The sequence below is a fragment of the Prionailurus bengalensis genome, chromosome E2 (genome assembly GCF_016509475.1).
Source record: "Prionailurus bengalensis isolate Pbe53 chromosome E2, Fcat_Pben_1.1_paternal_pri, whole genome shotgun sequence".
NCBI classification, from domain to species: domain Eukaryota; kingdom Metazoa; phylum Chordata; class Mammalia; order Carnivora; family Felidae; genus Prionailurus; species Prionailurus bengalensis.
The window spans coordinates 15,628,017-15,649,381 of NC_057352.1; the positions used below are offsets into that span (position 1 = coordinate 15,628,017).

The 21,365-nt window shown below is 54.4% G+C and overlaps 1 protein-coding gene across 6 annotated transcripts in view; it reads right to left on the reverse strand.

Moving 5' to 3' along the window:
* Positions 1 to 21,365, reverse strand: part of ACTN4 (actinin alpha 4) — a 71,028-nt gene that overhangs the window by 18,266 nt on the left and 31,397 nt on the right. For 3 of the 6 annotated variants that reach the window (XM_043598999.1, XM_043598996.1, XM_043599001.1), the window contains exons 2-8: positions 8,549 to 8,663; positions 8,172 to 8,291; positions 4,900 to 4,986; positions 3,795 to 3,882; positions 3,100 to 3,178; positions 1,827 to 1,908; positions 967 to 1,052 (exon numbers count right to left, since the gene is read on the reverse strand). In XM_043598999.1, coding sequence (XP_043454934.1) covers positions 967 to 1,052; positions 1,827 to 1,908; positions 3,100 to 3,178; positions 3,795 to 3,882; positions 4,900 to 4,986; positions 8,172 to 8,291; positions 8,549 to 8,663 — 657 coding nt within the window. The remainder of the gene's footprint in view (positions 1 to 966; positions 1,053 to 1,826; positions 1,909 to 3,099; positions 3,179 to 3,794; positions 3,883 to 4,899; positions 4,987 to 8,171; positions 8,292 to 8,548; positions 8,664 to 21,365) is intronic. The other 3 variants (XM_043598997.1, XM_043599002.1, XM_043598998.1) reach the window with 1 other exon arrangement.

The window sequence follows — 21,365 nt, forward strand, 5'->3', positions numbered from 1 at the left end:
CAATCGGTTAGGCATCCGACTCTTGATTTCGGCTCAGGTCATGATCTTATGGTTCGTGGGTTCGAGCCCCGCCTTGGGCTCTGCACACCGACAGTGCAGAGCCTGCTTGGGACTCTCCCTCTCCCTCTCTGCCGCTCCCCCATTTGCTTGTTCTCTTTCTCTCTAGTAAAGAAATGAATTAAAAAAAAAAAAAAAAAAAAAGGAAGACTGGTTTAGGGCTAGAAGGGTCAAAAGCTAACTGATCTTTCTGGAAACATCAGTAAGATCACGTCTTACATTAACTACCTACTACCCCAGAACAGACCACCGGTCTCCTAGGGCCCTTAGAATGGAACTCCGGATCTCAGACTATGGTGATTCTACACACCATGGCACTGTTATTATCTCCAACCTCATTTTTTCCCTCTCCACTCTTCCCTGAATAAGCCAAGCTCATTTCTGCCTCAGGGCCTTTGCACTTGCTCTACCCTCTGCTTGGAATGCTTTTCCTGCTGATCTTCATCCGGCAGCACCTGCTCATCACTCCAAGTGGCTGCCCACGTCACCCAGCAGAAGCCTCCTGTCAGGGCCCCCAGCTGAAGCAGCCCCACAGACATCTCTATCCCACCATCCTGCCCTCCGTGCTCTACTGTGCTTATCACCATGTGAAACGGCTTTTTATCTGTGGACATGTCTGTTGTCGGTCATGCCCACTGGAATGTAAGCTCCATGAGAGCAGGGATCCTGCCTGACTCAGTCACTACTGTATCCTCAGTGCCTGGAATAGCCTGGCGCAGGTCAGGCACTCAAAAGATACCGTGAGCAAAGACTAAACGGGCAGTGACGCCTGGAGTCGGGGGGGATGGCTTCCAGTCGGAGAGAGGCCACTGCCGTCTGCAAGAGAAATGAGGTGAGCGTGGGAGGCGAGAGGCAGCGGCGGCATTGGGCAGTGGCGGCGAGGTGGGCCTGCCTGGCCCTGCCCGGTACCTTCTGCGCTCCCGAAAAGGCATGGTAGAAGCTGGACACATAGGTCATTATGGCCTTCTCGTCGGGCCGGGCCGTGTTCACGATGTCTGTAAGTGAACGACAAGGGTTAAACTGCCCAAGTAGGGGCGGGCGGGGGGCGGGGGAGAGGTGGTCACTCACTGGGATCCAAAGTCTCCTAAGGCCACAGGCAACCCAGGAGAAGGACCCTCAGAATGGATTCAGTGACCCCCAGTGACTCCAGGAGACTTGTCCATACCCTCAGCCCTTCCATTCCCTGTGGTCTCTAGAAAGGCCAAGGCTGTGGGAACTGGATTAAAATGAGGCCACTTCCTCTCTTTGAGAATGGCCTCAAGGGGCTGCTGGACAGTCAACCCCCGGGGCCACCAGAGGCCAGAGACATGGGTCCTGGCTGGGGGTGGTGCACGGCTGGGAAACGGAGCACAGCCGGAAAGGAAAAACAAACACTCCGCTTTGATGGACTCCAGACTCCACGCCGGGGGCAAGCAGGGAAGACAGTGGCCTTGGATGTCTGCAGGAGCCAGCCCCTCCCTGGCCACCTGGCTTGCCCATCCCACGAGAGGGGCAGGACTCCGACAGGGCTCCAGCAGGACACGCGGGTCCTGTTCTGAGACGTGGCCCCCACAACCAGTCATCTTCAGGCTCCTCCTTCCCCTGCTTCCCCATCCCTGAGCCTGACTGGTCTGCTCAGACTGCTCTCTCTCTGGCTCCCAGGCAGCACCACTGTCCCCGGTTCACCCAGATTCATCCAGCCCTTCTCACTGGCACCGCCAGCTCCTTGAAGTTACCGCAACACATGCCCGCAGAACAGGGTGGTGACTGAACAAAAGGGATGTACTTACCCTCTGCATCCAACATCTTGGGGATGTCTAGATATTTCTCGGCCACTTCAAAGGCATTATTCAGGTTGGTGACAGGGTCATCCTGGGAGGAGGGAGGTGAAGGAGGGAGGAAGGACTTTGTCAGGGGCAGGGTGCAGGAGCACAGAACGAGGCAGGCCTGGAAGGGAGGCATCCTGGAAAGGGGCAGGACTAGAAAGGCTTCTTTAGGCACTTCTCGGCCCCCTGTGCTGCTATGGGGATTGGGGAGGAGGGCACCCACATACGGTCAATCCTCAAAGGAATGCATCTGGGAATCTTTGTGGGAAAAAGCGTGGACCTTTCCCCCAGAGAAAATGCAGGTGTGCTCTTTTCTCACAACTTCCAGCCCTCCGGCCCCCAGATTGAGACCTTTGTCCTGAAACCCAGAAAGTGTGGTCCAGACCTGAGAGAACACTGGGGGGGCGACAGGTCAGGGGTAAGCCGAGAGCTCCCATGGTCCAGCCTTCACACTGTCTCCCCACTGTTCTTGGATTAAAGACCCTCGCTCATGTGCCTTAGTTGATGTTCAGCTAGAGCCCAATTCGATTCCTCAGAGGGGCTTGAACAGGTCAAGTGCAGGCTCGTGCTTCCCCCACTGGGAATGCCCTCCCCTTGGCTCTAGGCTGCCTCCTCCTCCAGAGGCCCTTCCTGGACCATGCCAGCTCACCATGGCCTCCTTCCTCTGCAGTACCTCTCTGGCCCTACCCACTTCCCACCCTCATTCAGCCTGAGCACATGTGCATGGCCTCATGGGGCTAGTTTGCTCTGGACACACTATCCCACCTTCTCCACTGGCTGGGAGCTCCTGGAGGGCAGGACCTTGGTCTTACAGGCTCACAAGCTTTGTAAAGGCAAATGAGAATGGGAACCTGCATGGGAAACACCTGCTGGTAGTGATGGCTTGGAATTCTTCAGCCCTTTTCTCCACTAGGCAGAGAGGAAATGCTTCTAGAGTCTAAAAGGTTAAGGAAGGGGACCCAGAAGGCACGGCCGGTCAGGCCCCAAAATAACCGTGGGCAGTCGCAATGCCCATAAGGGGAGAAGGGGATAGTCCCCAAGGGGAGCAAGGGAGGTAAGAATCAGCCACCAAGCCTGGGGTCTGGTGACAGCTGGCACAAGGCTCTCCTAGCCTGCCCATGTGAGCACAGACTCCACCTTCGGATGCCAGCAATAGACGGGCGTGGAAGAGGTGACCCAGAGTCAGGGTCAGACTCTGTGGATCTCTGGGTCACTGAGGGATGTGCAAGAGGCAAACCTTTCTCAGCTTGTCATACTCGATCAGCTCGGGTCTGTGTCGGTGGATCAGTGCATTGAAGGCAAGGCCATCCTTCCAGCTGGGGATGGAAAGACAAAGGTTAAAAGGAGGGCCCTCTCCCCATGACTAAGTGTTGACAGCCTGGGGCACCCATAGGAACAATTAATTCCCATTTACTGAGGTAGTGCGTGCGCCGGGCACTGCAAGGAGACTGTCTGGCAGAGTGGCCGTGAGCATGACTGCTAGAGCCAGCTGGTCTGGGGTGAGATCCCACCTCTGGCACTTACCGTCAGTGTGACCTTGGGCAAGTCCCATAATCTCCTACTCCCTCAGTTTCCACGTCTGTAAGACGGGGTAGTGAGAGTAGCTACACTTCGCTGGGTTGTTACGAGGACCGAATGAGTGAATACGCGTAAACGCTTAGCCCGGCGCCTGACCCGTGGCTAGTACTTTATGAGTGAGTGCTGGCCTCCGGGATGGCCATGACCTGCTGAGCCCCGTACGTGCAAGACCCCGCCGAATGGCATGGGTCTACAGTGGAGGGCCACAGCCCACCGTGGGAGACCAGTGCGTGCACCCCGACCCATGGGACAGAACCAGGGAAAGGGAAAGAGGGCCAAATGGGAGGATGGGACTCCATCCCGGGGCGAGATGAGGGAAGGCGGTGGGCTGGAGTGCTCTGGCCGGGCACTCACCTGATGTGGAAGTTCTGCACGTTGACGTTCTTGTATGGGGCCGTCTTCCTCTGGCACCAGAGAAGCAGCCCTTCCTTGGCGGAGGTCTCTGCAGAACGCACAAGGACGGTGAGCGCGGGCTCAAAACCCCATCCCCACGACCCGGCCCCGTCGAACGAGACTTTCAGCCCAGGCACAGGAGTCAGACGGAAGAGCAGCAGGGCCAGCAGGAAGAGGCCCTCCTGTTCCAGACACCCGGCAGACCTCTGCTGATCCCAACCACTGGCCTGCACACCGAGCCCTGAGAAGTCACTTGCCCGGGGTCACCCCAGGAAGTGGTAGTGACAGGCCAGGCCAGGGCCGGACACCGCGCCACGTCTCTGCCCACAAAGCCTGTCCCTTTACCCTCCAGAACACACTGCCAAACAAGCCCCTGATGCTGGCCTTGGACTCTTCTGAACGGTGAAGAACCAGCCAAGGGGCCTGAGCGCCGGGCCTTGCACGCCCGGGGTCTCCCGGATGTGGCGGCGGCTTCAGGGAAGTGGTGAGGGAGGGGCCCAGGGCATCTGTCTGCTCCCCGTGGGCGGCTCCGGGAGCGCGGAGTTCAGGGTCACCGCTGCGGCCTCTGCGGGAACCCGCTCCCCAAGCTGGCCGGGATGACTGTGCTCACACCATGGCACACACACGTGCTTGGAGGGACTGGCCCCAGGTTCACGGAGGCAAAGGTCTGAGGGTGGGGGTGTCAAACGGAAACATGTAGGCGCTAACGCAAAAAAACCAGGCCAGGCCTGACTCTGCCACTGGTCTGCTCTGCGACTCAGATTCCTTGACTGGAAAATGGGGACATTCATGCCCACTCGACAAGGGTCGTGTGAGGGTCCGCTGAGATGGAGACCATGGGAGCCAGAGGGCTCTGGGGGGATGCCAGAGCTGGGCGGCTGGCTGGGGACCTTTTACCCGCAGCCTGGGCCAGATCTCACTAACCACTCTTGCACGGGGCCAGGCCCCAGGAGTGATGCCTCAAGCATGAAGACAAAACCCCCAAATCACCATCTAACGCACCCCAACCTGGACAGGACCAGGACAGGGAGAAGAGGCTGTTCTTTGCCAGGCCTTAGGCTCTCACCTTCCACAGAGATGTCCTGGATGGCGAACCTGAGGATGATGGTCCAGATCATTCCCAGGGTCATCTTTGCGTTGCCGTCCACAATCTCTGCATGCACGGAAGGGGGCAGAGGGTGAGAAGGTTGCTGAAACCAGAGGGGCCTCCTTCTGGCTCTACGTAGAGATTAGCTCCGATGGTCCAACGGGAGCCGTCCAGGCCTGTCCGCCACCCTCCCTGGGAGATGCTACACGGACGCTGGGAAGCACCGTCCCCCAAGCCTTCTGCTGCTCAGCACCTGCGGGCCCCCGTGCACGTGCTGTCCGCCACGCAGGCCTGTTCTCACCCGGCCAGCCCGTCGTCTCGCCCAGCTCAAAAGAGCGCTCCTCCCTGACACGTGTCCCAGGCGCTGGGCCCACACTCCCAGCCCTCTGTGTGCACCTCCCTCGTGCCGTCAAGGGTGCGTCTCCCCATGGCGGGTGCGTGCCGCACTACTGTTGAGAATCTGCCCACTTCCTTCCAACCTCACTGCTGCCACCGTTGTCCAGGCCACTGTGGTCTCCCCTCGAGAGCTCGACACACAACCTCCCCCTCCGTGCCCCGTGCAGTCCACCTCCAGACAACAGCCAGGGTGCCCACTTTAAAAGGTGCATCAGATTTGTGCCACTCACCTGCCCGAAGCCCGACTACATCTAAAATGAAGCCCATGTTCTCAAATCCCACTTACAAATCCTGCCCTGGGTGACCCTGCCCCTTGATGCCCGGCACACCCCGGCCGTGTCCTTTCGGCAAGCCAGGCTTTCTTGCTAGGAGGACCTCAGGCCTTTTGTCCACCCACGAAGTGCACCCCTTGACCCTTTCCTCGGGTGGCTGTCCTTCCCATCCCCTAAGCCTCTGCTGTCACCTCTCCGAAATAACCCCCACCAACCACCAATCTGAAGGTGCCCGCCCAGTGCCCCTCTCTCGCCGGCACCCTGCTCTGCCCCTCACATGCTAACCATCATTTGTAACCACGTATGTGCTGATTTACTTGTTCACTGCCTGCCTTTGAGATCGCCCCTCAGTACCTGGCCTCGGCCCTTGTGAAAGACAGGATGCTGCAGGACAGGGAGAGCGGCCCCCAGGCCCGGCCGGGAAGGTACATGCTTTCTTCACTAACCGAACAACTACTCTCAAACTTCTGGCAGTTGCCTCAAAGGTCTGTACCACATGGTCTTCAGCTTCGGTAGCTTACAGAAAAATCATCTTGGCGACACTCAGGGCGCCATGTGTCTACTGCTGGGCAAGAGAAGTGCAAGTGGCCTCAACCCTGAGTCTGCCAGCCAGATGTGCCTCTGCAGCCCTCTAAATGCCTTCCCCCCCCAACGTCTCAGCACGGCAGGTGCAGGAAGAGAGACCTTGCTCACAGACCCTCGAGAACAGAAAACTCCAGGGTGGGCTTGATTTGGAAAGGAGGTAGAGTGATCACCCAGGGGACAGGGCCAGGCCTTCCCCAAGGACACACTCGAGAGGAAAGGGTGGGGCCCATCAGCCACAACGGAGGAGAACCTCCCTCCGCCCCCTAGAAGCCACAGGTTGATGGCAGAGGGTGGTTTTCGTCTTGAGAGTGTCAGGATAAGAAAATAAGCACAGTCCACTGCCCAGAGGCAGGGGAAGGACGGAAGGACACAATGTCTGCCGGGCCCTTTCCCAGGGCTAAGAACCCCATACAAGGAAACCAGGCAGAGTCTCTCCAGCCTGGGGCAAGGGCAGATATCCAGTCAGGAAACCTATGCTGCGTTCCTCCCAAGTGCCAGGCACTCCACAGCAGGGGAACGTACGCAGTCTGGACAGGCGGCTGGAGCTCCCACACCCAGCCGGCTGCACAAGGAAGCTGATCATGGAGGGCTCAGAGAGCTCCCATGAGGAGGAAGACGGATTCTCTCATGACACATGCACCAGATGCTTCCCGGACCCAGAGCTGTGCCCCCACAAGACAGTCATGTTTTGGCTACGGCCCAGACCATGCGGAGGGTAGGGCGATGGGAGGCAGGGCAGGGGCTGGGGCTCTCAGGTATTCTGAAGCCCTCGGGGCACCTCTAGTAGCTGCTTTCCAGCTTTCTCCCGGGGCCCAGCGGTCACAGGGACTGGGAGTGAACCAATCCGGGCGTGAACGCAGAACATTTTTAGATGGAGTTTTTCTCCAAATGAAGACTGATGCATGCCACCCGGTCTCTCCTCTAACCCCTTCTGTATTTACAGGCTAGCATTTGAGCAAAATAAGTGCAGCTGTGGAAGCAGGAGGCTGGAGTGGAGCCAGGAGGAAAGATCCATGCAAGGACAGAAAATCTGAAGGCCGACTGATTTTGGGGGTTTTGCTGTTTTTTAAACAAACACCAACCACCTCAACTGTGGCATGTGACGCTTGGCATGCCTCCCCAAGAGGTCCCAGCCGGGGCAGAGCCCTGGAACTCAGTACGCACACTCTGGCCTCAAGTCTTGGCCAACCTCTCAGAGCCCTGTCATTAACAGCAATTAGTTTTCTTTGTTTTTCTAGAAGCTGGGACAACATGGATGTCAGGGTGTAGGAAATCCTGCTCTAATGAGCTGAACTGTGAGTGCAAGCTGACAGGGAGCTTCTGGGCTCCATCAGGCCTCGCCTCGTCTCCAAAAGCGCCCGTGAGCTCGAGACGAGCTGGCTGCTGGAGGGCAGCGTGTTGTTGCTCTAGTGGAAAGGTCTAGAACGAAGAATCGCAGTATTGGGTGTCCCCATGGGGCACAGAGGGTCCTGGGTATCCAGTCAGGGGCCAAACTCCCTCAGGTCCTACAGCCAGAAAAGTCTGGTTACTGACCTTCGGACCTGCACTCCCCACCCCAGAGCCCTGACACCGGGCCTCGAAAGTCCTTCTCCCCTGAGATCTCCAGATACCAGGCAGGGCCAAAGGGCAAAGGTGCTCCAGGCACAGGGACGCCAGGTGATGTGACTGTCAGTGTTTCTGAGGCCCAGCACAAGGGCCAGTGAGGGTGTCCAGGGTCCAGGACAAAGTCATTCCTGCCCTGTAGAAGAGGCCTGCCCTACATAACTGGGGGCACTGGATTCCCGAGTGTTAGATTATTCTGTGGGTGGAAGGGAGGAGGAGCTTGGGGACCCAATGATCACATCGAGGGCAGTCACTGTGGTCACTACTGGGGTATATACCGGGGCTTTACACCCCACCAAGTGCTCTCTCTGCCACCCACACAACTCCTGCTTGGAGTACAGAGGTTGAAGCTCTGAGCCTGCAAGTCAGGGACCGAGCTGTCCCATCCCCGCTCACCTTCTGCTCCGATGGAGACCAGCTTGACTCCTTTGCTGGCGATGAAGTCCAGGGCTTTGTTCACATTGTTGATTTTGTGCACTCTCATCTTGCCCCGCTCCGGCTTAGGTAACCGCTCACCTGAGAGCCACGCCCCGAGAAAGAGGGGGAGAAAGGGAAACTTTCATGTCCCTACTGCCCTCCAGAACTGGCCGCCATGGCACTCTGGCCCGCCCTCCCCCCACAGGCCAGGGCCTGGATGCGCTGCAGTGCAGTCGCTCAAAGCCTCAGTCTCTTCCCAGCAGCTTCGCGACAGCTGGGGTGGGCCGAGTCCCCGGGACGTGGGACAGGGCACCTGTTCCAGGTGTGGGGTGTGCTGCGTTGCACAGGAGACTCACCTGAAATGACCTCCAGAAGGAGCATGAGCTTGAGCCCGTCTCGAAAGTCCTCGTCGATGTTCTCGATCTGTGTGCCAGCCTTCCTCAGGTGGGAGTTGCACCAGGCTGTGAACGTCTGGGGAAGCATGAGAGAGAGGCCTGGAGGGTCAGTGTGACTGTTGGGGCCTTCTAACAAAAGGGCTGGGCCACCACCCTGACCCTGGGACAACAGTGGCCACCACGGGGCCTTCCTATACACTGTTTCTGATCCTTAAGCAACCCAGGCAAGTCAATCTGAGGAAACCGAGGCTCAGGGTAGTTAGCAGACCCACCGCACGATTGTCTGGATGATACGTGGCACAGCATAGACTAGAACCCAGTCACGCAAATGTGACTCAGCGCCAGACCCCGGGTATGGAAACGAGACACAGGGTCCCCGCTCTTACATTCTTTGGGACAGACACACAGAGCCCTTCACTACCTCCCCCGACCCGAGCAGGCAGATGAGACCACAGGTCCTAGCCGGTGCTGGCTTCCTTCCCTCTCAGGTAGGAGCCATTGCCGGCACAGAGATGACCTGAGACAGGAAAGCAGATGGGAAAAAAAAGCCTGCTGTAAATGTAAGGTTTCCTTCAAGTCAGTCTCTCTTGGAGTTTTGGACGGCCTGGCAGCAAGCGCCTCTCCTAAAAGGCCGGGAGCACAGAGCCTCTGAGCCCTGCGCAAGCCTCTATTCCTTGGAGGACATTCCACATCCCACCCTTCCAAACCTTAGGGGAGCTTAAGGAGGCTGGAAGGCAAGTGGAGGTAGGCACCCCCCCACCAGAGTTAGACAGCCATATCTGAGGAAGTGTCTGAAACACAGGGCACACAGATGCCGGGACATGAAAGGATGCATTCGGGTACAGAGGGCCACAAACAACAACCCAAATCCCAAATCCCAACTCCAGAACACCCAGCACAGGGCACCAGCCACTCAGGCCCCGCTGGCCAGGCATGTCACCGGACATCAGCCCCCAGGAAGCGCGTCACATCAGTTAAAGGTGGACGCGTCTAGACACCTTCTGGGGAAACCGGCCCAATTAGCCTCCCACAGCAGGGTCTGGGAAAAATGCCATGCTTCTGTTTCTCACAGAACCCCGTAACCCGCACCCCGCCCTGCCACCTCCATCTGCAGTGGCCAGCATGGATGTGGGCGGAGGGCCAGGAGCGTACAAGCACACGCTCCGTGCCCAGGCGCAGGCAGAGGCCACGTGGGGGGCAAGGGGCTTCCAAGGAGCCTCTGGCGGAGCACCATGTGTTTTGACAACTGTCACCACTCCTGCTCATTCAGACGCAACACTAGGCCCCTCCCAGACAAAGGAGCCGCCTAATCAACACGCCGTGCAGCGAGGATGGGCATGAGGTTTCCTTCCAAACCCAAACGGTGGATGTGAAGAGTTCCTCTGCACGGGGGACACAGACCCCATCCTGTGTGGAGCTGTCCCCTCAGTAAGGGTGCCTGTACCCTGCCTCCGCCTCTCCTAAACTGGCACCTGCTGATCCCTCAAGATCAGCCTGAAGCGCAGCTCCTCTGAGACGTCCACACCGACTGGCTCACCCCGACCCGATTCTGACTCGGATGCTCCCTCCTCTGCACAGGTAACATAGCACCTTTCTCTCGAGCTCTTACAGTTGGGTGTTGTCCTCTGCCTCCGCACATGCCTGAACTCTGGCCACCAAGCAGGTGCTCACACTGAGGAAGCAGGAATGTGCCTTCTCTGCCTCATTCCCCAACCCCCTCTATACAGCTCTGAATTCAGACAAACCAGAGCCAGACTGCTGGTTACACTACTCATATGGAAACATCACCCGACCTTCCTTAATATCTGCCTCCCCGTCTGTAACGTGGTGGTGAGGACAGCACCCAAGTCACGGTCAGCGTGAGGATTCGCGATGGCGGAGCCCGCAGAGCACATGACGGCCCCGGTCGTCGCTGTGCCTCCCCAGATCTCCTCCTTTCCTGAAATCCTGCCACTGCTTCCAGAGTATCCTCTCCTTCCCCTGTCTGCCCTGGCCACCACGCAGCCCCCGGCAGCTCTCAAAAGCATTCTCTAGTCATTCCGTGTGTTACTAGAGGTTGCCTGCACGTGTGCAAGCTCCAAGGGGGCAGGACTTCCGTCCCACATCTCACATGCCCTTGTAATGTCTGAGGCACAGCCAGCTGCGGTGCTGGGCAGTGAGACGCGACTCAGCCATCCTACAAACCAGTGGGCGGCAGCAGGCCGGGCTGGGGCAGGAAGTGGCCAGGAAAGCCGGCCACTGCCCGTGCGCGTACCTGAAAGATACCTGTGAGTGGCAAAGCGACTGATCGTATCCCAAGGCTGAGGACAGAACAGGGCGATTCCCAGAGGGCAAGCTCCCCAGTGCTCCAGTGCTGCTGGGGCCAAGATGTAGGCCCCTGGTCTGCACGCAGGGCCAGAAACGTGTCTAAACGGCAGCCCTCATCACCTCAGCCTGTCTGGGTTATGCCCACGTGCTCTCAAAGGGCACAGGTCTGGGTCTCAATGCCAACTCCCGGACCTACTTACACCTCAGTTTCCTTCTGTCGGATGGACTCACCAGAATCTACCTCCCATAGCTGCTGCAAGGATTAAGTGGGGGAGAGGCTTTAAAGCACCCGACACAGTACCTGGCATAAAGTTAATGCCAGATGAATTGTCTGCATGCACAGTGGCTGCTTCCCTCTCTGCAAAGGCCCTTACCCCACCTCCATGGTTTGGAGAGGAAATGAAATTGCAGGAAACCCTCTTCCTGTGGAGGCTAGGAACAAAACTCGCCTCGTGGGGTTCAGGCTATCTGTTCTCACAAACGTGTACCCCATCCTTTGCTCATCTTCTCTGGGGAGCACGTAAGAGCTCTGGGGCTTGGGGCTCACACGGACCTGGGTTCAAATCTGACCTCTGCCGGTGAGGCAACCTGCCCGAAGGGTAGCCCTGGATAAGCAATGAGCCTCACGTTATCCGATGATGAAGTGGGAACAGTTAACTTCTCTTAAATGAAGATCGAACAACATAATGCAAGTTAATCACTTCAGACTGTGCCTGGCACAGATTCTGTCAGCACTCAGGATTACACGTATGTCCAAAAAAAGACCTGTTTTCAAGTCAACGGTCACTATGCCCTGTACTTCTGTGTCCCTAGCTGGAAGCAGGCAGCGTCCTCAGCAGAATACCGAGCAGGTGCTTAGGAAGCGTATCCGCTTGCCTGGCCTGGGCGGCGAGAAGGAAGAACTCTCTCCTGAGCCGGCCACAGACAGAATGGAAACCCCACCGACAGGCCTCCCACCCCTATGCCCCGCGTGGCTGTTTTCTCCTTCTGGAAGATGACGGGCACGTGCTGACACTCGAGGCTCACAGACGAGGAGAACGGGCCCTCACAAGGCCATCTTCAGGGAACGAATCAACCCCAGACCACCACTTCTTTATGCAGTGACTGGGCAGGAGGAGCTGGGATTTGAACGGGACATTAAACATTCGGTTGTTCCTAGTTGGCCACAAGAATGACTCTCTACTCGACACTTCCTCTCCCTACCGGTTTAGGCTAAGATGCGTGGGGTAGACAGTGTGGAGGGGTGGTTTCAATAGACAGAGGCCTCGTGTGCCCACCACACCACCCACCGCTGTGCAAAATTCTCAGAGCGTTGAGCTACAGAGCCAACAGCTGAGCCAACGGCTGACAGGTTCCACTGCTCCGCATGCCCCAGGCTTCCGTGGGGTTGGAACACGTCCATTCCCTTGACAAGCATTTGCTGGGGGTCGACCCCAGGCCAGGTCCTGTGTCGAGGACACAGGAGTGAGCAAAAGCAGACACAGCCTGCACTCTCACGGAGCACCCAGTCTGAACAGGGAGAGGATGTCAGTAATCAAGCGACCGCTCAGCTACAGAAATAACAGCTGCAGGAAAAGTAATAGTAATGACCGGAGCAGCCACCTCTATAGAGCTCACTACGTGCCGGGCACTGTTCTAGGCACTTTGTCACGTATTAATTTCTCCCAGCTGCATAACTATCTTGTGGGGTAGGAGCCACTACGGGCTCATTTTACAGATGAGGAAACTGAGGGTCGGACAGGTGTTGTGACTTGACCACAGGGAGTCACGCAACCTGCAAAGTTACAGAGCCGGACTTAAAGCCAGGTCCTCTGAGCCCCAGAGGCCCCACTCCAAGGTGTCATGCATTTGCCCTCTTCCCCGCTGCCCCCAGAAAGGGAGCTAAAGACCATTCAGCATGCAAGCTCCTGATCTAGGTAGGGGCAGACACGGGGTAGTTTCCGAGGTAATTCTCCCACTCTGATAGGACTGAGAATGAGTGAAGACAAAAAATAAGGGAGACTGTGCAGATAACAAGAACAGCATGTGCAAAGGCCCTCCAGGAGGCTGGAGAGAGAAAAAGAGGGAACAAGGTAGAGCAAGCTGTGCCAGGAGGCTGGTGGGGCCTACCTCACGGGGCCTTCCAAAGGTCACACTGGCTGCTGCTGGCTGAGGACAGAGCTGAAGGGGGCAAGGGTCAATGCGTGAGGACCAGGAAAAAAGAGAGTAAAAAGCCTCCAAGAGAAACTCGGCAGTGGGAGAAAGACAGAGGAGCCATGCTGGAGATACTAACTGTCATGACTGAGAAAGACAAGCTCAGCGTTTCTATTTTATTGGGGGGGGGGGGGTTGTCCAGAGCTACTGGCACCCTGTGGGAGGAGGAAAAGACAAAGAGCATCGAGCTCAGCTAGGCTTTACTGTTAAGGCCATTTTCATGGTAAGCACGGACTCGGAACAGTGGCCCTGTCTTCAGGTGCTCAATGAATTTACTTGGTTGATTCCCAACTTGGAACCCCTACTAGACACTGGGCATGGGAAGAAGGAAACAGATGCAGAATTTACATTCGGAGCGGGGGGGGGGGGGGGGGGGGGGGGGGGGGGGGGGGAGGGGGTGGGGGGGGGGGGGGGGGGGGGGGGGGGGGGGGGGGGGGGGGTGGGGGGGGGGGGGCATGCTAAAGGTAATTATGCAATCATCGCTAATTACTGCTTCCTACCATTTCTACATAGGGACTCTTTAAAACCTCCAACCTCTTCTGTGTCTCCCTCTCTCTGACCCTCCCCCATTTATGCTTTGTCTCTCTCTGTCTCAAAAATAAATAAACGTTAAAAAAAATTTTTTTTCAAAAATTAAAAAAAAATAAATAAAACCTCCAACCTCATGATCGTGTAAATTATCATCTCCATTTTACAGATGAGGAAACTGAGGTGAGGAGGGGTAAGTGACTTGCCCAAGGTCACAGAGCTCATCAACAGTTTCAAACATGGGGCGGCCGCTCATCCACAAGGCCTGAGTGGGACGCTAAGTACGCCTGGCAAAGCAGAGCCAGCAGAGCAGAGTTAGGAAGGCCCCAGCCCCACCTCAGCCCCCAAGCTGGAGGGGAGCTCACAGAGTGAGGTGGGCAGGCAGAGCTATGCCTCCAAAAGCTCCCCTACTTCTTCAAGGGTGGCCTGGACCCACTGTGAGGCAGCGAAAACAAAGCCAGTGGTGGCCCTGTTGCTCCCAGCCTGTCCTTGCCATTGTGAGAAGGGAGCCTGAGCCCAGCCCTCGGCCTATCTGGGGAGGAAGGAAGGATGTGGACTTGTCTGTCTTTGAGAACACACGTGAAAAAAAAAAACCACAGAGAAAAGGCTTTAGAACTTGCCTCTGCACACTGGCAGCCTGTTCAAGATTCTTCTCTGGTTGCTAAAATAGTACAGGGTGTGAGTGGGGGAGAGGGAGGGCCGGCAGAAGAGAAAGAGGAGCTTGTTGGCTCCTTTGGGACCCAGTCACCACTCCCAGTGCGGTGGTGCACCGGGGACGGCAAGCTTCAGAGGGGCCCCTGGGCGGTTTCTGCTTTGTCACTCTGTATGTGGGGGGAGGGAGAGGAGGCCATCACTGGCCATAAAGTCCTTCCTGTGTCACAAGGACCCCTCCCAGTGGCCAGGATGTGGGGCGGCTGGGTGAATGAATGATGGATATTGTTCTGGAGGTGACCTAAGCAGCCGGGAATGTGGCAGCAGGGGGCTTTAATGAGCCATTCATCAATGACTCCTTCCTTCAACCCAAAGAGGTAAATCCTGTCTACTCTGGGGCAGTACTGAATCCGAAGCAAACATCTTAAGACAGAGCAACCAAGTGGCATTCCAGTGGGCACAGTGATGGTGAGTGCGAGAGGAAAGGGTCCTGGTGGGATGAGGCTGCCCAGCTGAAAAAACTTTCCTTCCCTCTTCTTCTCAACGACTTCCTGTTACAAAACACGTTCCCTGTTACAAAACACGGTCATAGTACTGAAGGGGGTGGTGTGGAGGGAAATGTCTGTTGGGAGCTGGGATTCCACTGAACCCAGAATAAAGGGAGTCTCTTGCAAAGTCAGTCTGGGTCTGGAAGCAGGCTCAACCCAGTCCCTTGGCGGGGGCGAGCATACTGGCTTCAAGGATCGGCCCCGGCAAAGAGGGCTCCCGGACCAGGGTCGAAGGCTGCACTATTTCTACTCACGCGGCAGATGCTCACATGTGGATTCCATTGACTCCACGCTTCACACGATTTTAGGAAAAACTCTTTGCTGCCTCACACCGCATCCCCTGCCTTCCACCGTGTACGCTGCCCACCCCCTTCGCGGGACAGCCCGGGCCGACAGCCTGACCCACAAGGCCCAGGACTGACTGCAATTGGTCACGGCAAACTCCCCCAGGGTACACGGAGGCAAGACAGGGCTCCCTACGGTGCCGGGAGTTTTCAGACCCCGTCTCTGCAATACCGTGTCGGGTTTGCCGCTCCGCTGGGGCATCAGCTGCCTTGAGGGGGAGGGCGCCGTCCCACTTCCTGAACTCCCACCTTGCCTGCTGTGGCCTCTGATGCTGCCCATGGTTCCTGCTTCCACGGGTCCTCAGGAAGGGTGTCTGGGGCTTGGACACAAGGGAGGGACGGCTATTTATTCCTAGGACAGGCATCCAGCCTTCTTATCGCCCATCTGCCTGGCCACCGCCAGGCTTCAGACAAGACCTAGCCCCAGCGGGGCATCTTTTCAGTTCCTGAAAGCAGAAACTGCTCCCACCATAAAGGCCCTTTCAGGGCCCGACAGCTCAGCCGAAGGGAATCTGGGTTGCCAGTGGCTCAGGCAAAAAGGCGATCACCCTGGCAACATCCACACGGACCGTCCAGGGAGCGAGGGGATCTGTGAGCCTCTGGATGGTTCTGAGATCGTATGTGTGAGTACTATTTTTGAAGACCCACTGCCTTTACCAGATCTGAAGGGGACAGAAACCAGGGAGCAGGCTGAGAACAGATAACGGACTGGTCATGATAACGTGGCCACAACGTAGATGGATGCAGCCCCGCCAGCACGGGAAACTGAGGCTGGTGGTTTCGCAGCACGGGGGACACAGTGAGCTGCCCGCCCAGGACTCAATCCATAGCCAGCCAGGGGCAGAGCAGGCATGCTGTGTGTGCCTGCCCCATGACGACATCACCTAATTCGAAAGCAATTACAGGGAAATATGGAATGTTGCTTATGTCCTGGCCCGACGCTGCCTTATTCGGACTTTTCTCAGCCTACACAAAAAAGCTCTGACTTCCCAGTCGGAGGAGAGGTATAAATACCGCAGAGTGGAGTAGTGAGCATTCCAAAGGTCCTGCGTGTCCATCCAGAAACCAGCTTTCCCCCACACCCCCTCCCCGGCAGCCAACGTTCCTGCCTCGGCCAGTCACCCTGTAAAGCACCAGAAAGCGAGCACGCTGTCGCTCCAACAGACTGACTTGCGTGTAGTTCCTACCTCGCGATAAGCGCTCATCAAAAACTTTCCTGTAGGTCTTTACAGGGCCGGTTATTTCTCATCACTCAGGACTTCCCTCAGATGACATCACCCCAGGTCTTCCTTGCCCTTGACATCTGCACCATGCAATCACTTTACTCCGGTAGGTCATATTCATTGTACTCATTACTCTCAGAAATTATGTCCTTTGTCCAGAACCAGTCTTCCTCCCAAGCCTACCAGAATCTCTATGAGAGCCGAGTCCTGTTTGCCGCAGGACCCCACTGCCTTGCACAGTTGGTCCTTAGTAAATCCTACAATGAATGGAATGTGTTTGGGGCCTCTCATGTCTAGTCATTTATGACTTCATGGTTTCTAATCCCATTTTGTACTGGTGAGAGTCCCAAGATTTAGGGCTAAGACTGCTTGCTTTCAAAAGTTCACAAAAATAAATCCTGGGGCTACAGATATTCCACACGCAAGCCACAGAAGATGCTGCTCGCGGCTTGCCACTCCAACAGAAGGACAGGAGCGAGCCCTCAGGAACCTCATTCACTCAGGCATCAAGGCCACTGGACTTGCAGAGACCCTGGCTCAAGGGCGGGACCTAGGCGGTGGGTAGTGGTGGGCAGGCTACGAGGCAGGCTGAGGAGAGGACAGAGTGGCACAGTGCTCCAGAGCAAGGGCTCTCGAATCTCAAACATGGGTTCAAATCCTCGCCTCGCCACGCCACTTACTGTGCGAGGCCTTAGAAAACAGAGGTCATCTCCCTCAGCTTCAGTTTCCTCCTTTGTAAAATGAAGGTAATAGGCACGGTGTGAGCATTCAATAGGGCAATACGCACAGCCTGCGGAGAGTAAGTGATCAGTAGACGTTCCATTCGTTACTGTGTAGTTCCTGTTCCAAAGGGGCGAAGCCACACACCCCCAGTATTGCTGGCTACACTCTGGCGGCCGACACAAAGTGGTCTTCCCCCAAACCTCCCTTCCCTTAGCCTGGCCACGCGACTACCAAACCAAAGGAATATAATGATCAGACCTGGTTTTTCACACTTTCCGAGATCCTTGAAGTCCAGAGGTCCTCGACCCTGGCTGTACCTTAGAATTACCTGTGAGCTCTTCTGGTTTTTGTTATTTTCTCTCTCTCTCAGTTTTTAAGACAATGAATATTGTTTTCAGCCACCAGGCTTTGAGGCAATTTGCTACCCAGCAGTAGATAACTAACGCAATATGGAAGCAGAGTTGCTGTATCATAGGTATGCGTGTATTCTTTTTAATCAAGTGCACAGTTTGGAGAGCCAATTTTTAAAAACTGAGTTGTAATTCACATACCATAAAACCCACCCTTTTAAAGTATAAAAATCAGTGAGCTTTAACTTATTCATGAGGCTGTACAATTATCACCACTATCTAATCCCAGACCATTTTTATCACCCCAAAACTGTGAGCACTCCCTATCTCCCCTTCCCCGCTAGCTCCTGGCAACTGCTAATCTACTTTCTGTCTCTATGCATTTGCCTTTTATGAACATTTCATATAAATGGAATTATACAGTATGTAACCTTTGTGTCTGGCTTCTTTCATTGTGCTTTCCAGGTTAACCCACGTTGTAGCCTGTATCAGTGAGTGTTTCATCACTTCTTGTCTGAGTAATACTCTATTTTATGGATGTCTCATATTTTGTTTATCCATTCATTCTCAAGTTGATGGACATTTGGGTCACTCCTACTTATGCTATTATGAATAATGCTGCTACGAACATTCATGTGTAAGCTTTTGCGCCAACGTGTTTCCAATTCCCCTGGGTATATACCTAGGTGTCTAACTGCTGGATCATATGGCAACTCTACGTTCAATCGTTTGAGGAACTACCAAGCTGTTTTCCAAAGAGGCTTCATCATTTTACATTCCCATCAGCAACATATGAGCATTCCAATTTCTCCACATCCTTGCCAACACTTGTTATTATCTGACTTTTTGATTATAGTCTTCCTAGTGGGTGTGAGGTGGTGTCTCATTTGCATTTCCCTAATAATTAATGATGTTGAGCATCTGATTAACCTCTTTGGAAAATCTGTCTTCTAGTCCATCTTTTAACTGGTTATTTGTCTTTTCATTGATATGTTGCAGGCATTCTTTATATATTCTGGACACTAGACTCTTACCAGATATATGATTTGTAAATATTCTCTCCCATCCTGAAGATTGTCTTTTTACTTTTACTTTCTGAGTGTCCTTTGAAGCAAAAAAAGTTTTTAATTGTCACTAAGTCTAATATAACTATTTTTCTTTGGTTGCTTGTGTTTTTGGTGTCCTATCTAATAAACATTGCCTAATCCAAGGTCACACAGATTTTTAAAAATTAGATTATTATTATTATTTCTGATAGAGCACACGCATGTATGTGCAAGCAGGGGAAGGACAGGGGGAGAGAATCTTAAGCAGGCTCTATACTCAGCACGGAGCCTGATGCAGGACTCAATCTCACAACTGTAAGATCATGACCTGAGCCAAAATCAAGAGTTGGACACTTAACCGACTGAGCCACCCAAGTGCCCCCACGGTCACAAAGATTTATGCTTACGTTTTCTTCTAAGTTTTATGGTTTTAGTTCTTATATTTAGATATTTGATCCAGTTGGAGTTATTTTGTATATGGTGTGAGGTAGGGGTCCAACTCCATCCATTATTTGCGTGTGGATATCCAGTTGTCTTGGCACTATTTATTGAAAAGACTACTCTTTCCCCATTGAATATGTCTTTTACTCTTGCTGGAAATCAATTGACAATAAATATATGGACCTCAGAGTTTCATAATAATGCCAAAACTTCACCCCAGGCCTAATGAAGGACCTGAAGGTGGGTCTTGAGCAACAGAATTCAGGAAGCTTACCAAGTGAGCCTAAAACGTTGCCAGGGTTGAGAACCACCACTCTAATTTATTAAACTCTCGCATTCTCTAAGTGAGGAAGGAATACGAGGCCCAGTTAGAACTACGCAACCCTTGGATTTGTTAGACTGGACTGGACCTTGGAGCTAAAAGAAATCTCAGAGAAGCAGGGGGTAGGCAGCCCAAGGTAGGGAGGTGCCCTATTCTCAAACAGACCTTTTCAGGAGCTATCCCACACATGGAAAACCAACCAACCAACCAACCAACCAACCAACCGAAAGCTACTCAGATTACACTCCAAAGAACTGGGTCCTCCCCACAGGGGAAGAGCCTGCCCTCCCCACAGAGAATACACAGGGAGATAAGGGTCTGAACTAAAGGCAGGTGGGGGCCACGGGATGGAGGTGGAAGGCAGCACTCAGCTCTCAAAAGAAAGCTTTTTAGCAGGAAGAAGAGATGGGTGAGGCCTACCTGAAATAGCTACCTTTAAAAGAGAAAGAAAACTTCCACCTCCCAAAAGGCAGTTTTTAAATTAGGGCAGCAGCAGACTGGGGACATGCCCTCCGCCTCCTCTGGCCCAATGTGGCATTTTGCTGTGAAACGATCAGGCACAGGGGCCCTTCACCTGGAGAACAGGGAGTCTGAGCTACAAAAACCCCATTTACTTTCAATGGCTTACAGTTGAGCTCAGGTTTCGGGGTAGGAAGGGAGATTAAAGATCGTCTGGTTTAAACTTTGATCCTTCAAAAAGATAGCCAAGTGAGCCAATTCTGGCCCCGAGACTGTGTGTCTTGGAATCCGAACAGGTGCCTAAGAAAACCAGTCTTTAGAATCAACGTTTTATCATGGACAAATCCGCCTATGAACTTGCTTATCTAGATAACAGGCATTTGGCATGTGGGGAGAAAAGGTCAGAGGGGGCACTGAGGGGACGCAAGTGTCATTCAGGCAAGTGCTTCTTCCGTCCTGAGCCGAGGCCCACCCCAGTGACTCCCCAACAGAACTGAGAAGTGAGAAGAGTGTGCAGGCAGGGGCATATGGGCAAACACCACCATTTCTCCCTCTGTTCACCTTCTAGCAAGACAGCCTGCTTCCTGCTGGAACTTACATGATCCACAAACTGGGCCTTGGTGGCGGAAGGGCAATCATGCTGGGCCTACAAGTGATTTTTAACAGTGGTGCAGGTTTCGCTTTTGACCACGAAACTCCTTGGTGATCCTTTTGCCTTTTTCTTGTCTTGGAACATTCTGACTTAATTGGTCCACCGTTCAGGTCAGAAACCTCCTCCAGTGAAGGCAGGGAGGGGTGTCTGGAGTGAGTGACATGGCTAGGGCAGAACTGGATTGGTCTGAAAATCTGTGCTCTTGACACAGTGGGGGAAACCGGAGCTTGGGGCGGCGCTCACGGACATGCACTTGTTTCATGGGCGCTCTGTCCCACTGGCTTCCCACTCTCAGGCCTGGGAGTAAGACGATCCCTTTGAGAAGCAGGCCGCGAGAATATAGGGCATTTATCTGCGTGATCAATTCCTCTCATCTCTGAGTGGAGGAGCCCTGGCAGGCGGCCCATGGAGGTGCTGGGTACTCATCAGCCTGCCCACCCTCTCCTGAGGCTCAGTGCAACTCCTCTTTGGGGCTGGCACTGAACATGGGCTCAGTGAGTACTGGCTGAGAGAGTGAATGAATCCATCGTCAATCTGGGAGGTGCCTCAGACCAGAAATTCCTGGCTTAGATTTTGGAGTTTGCCAAGAGGTAATTGGTGGTGTTCAGAGTTATCCACTCTAGACCTTAGCCTCATGTGAGCAGGCTCTAGCTCTACTTCCTGGCCCTGTGACGGTGGGGGATGGGGGGCACAATTTCTGTGGGTTAAGAAATCATTCTCGATTTGGGGGGGGGGTCTCTTTTTTCCTTTACCATATTCACTCCATCTTAGTCCCCCTGAATATACAAGACAGACAATATCAACCAATGTCTCAGGAGGATTTTTTTTTTAAAAAAGAAAAACGAAAAGAAGGTTCTATAGCCAAAGGGTAATTACAGGACTGGGAGGAACCAGTAAAGAGAGACTGAAACCTCTGACTCATAATTGCTCCATTAAAAATGGTGAAACCGTTTACCCTGGCACAGTGACAGGGCTAGACTCTCACTCTGGC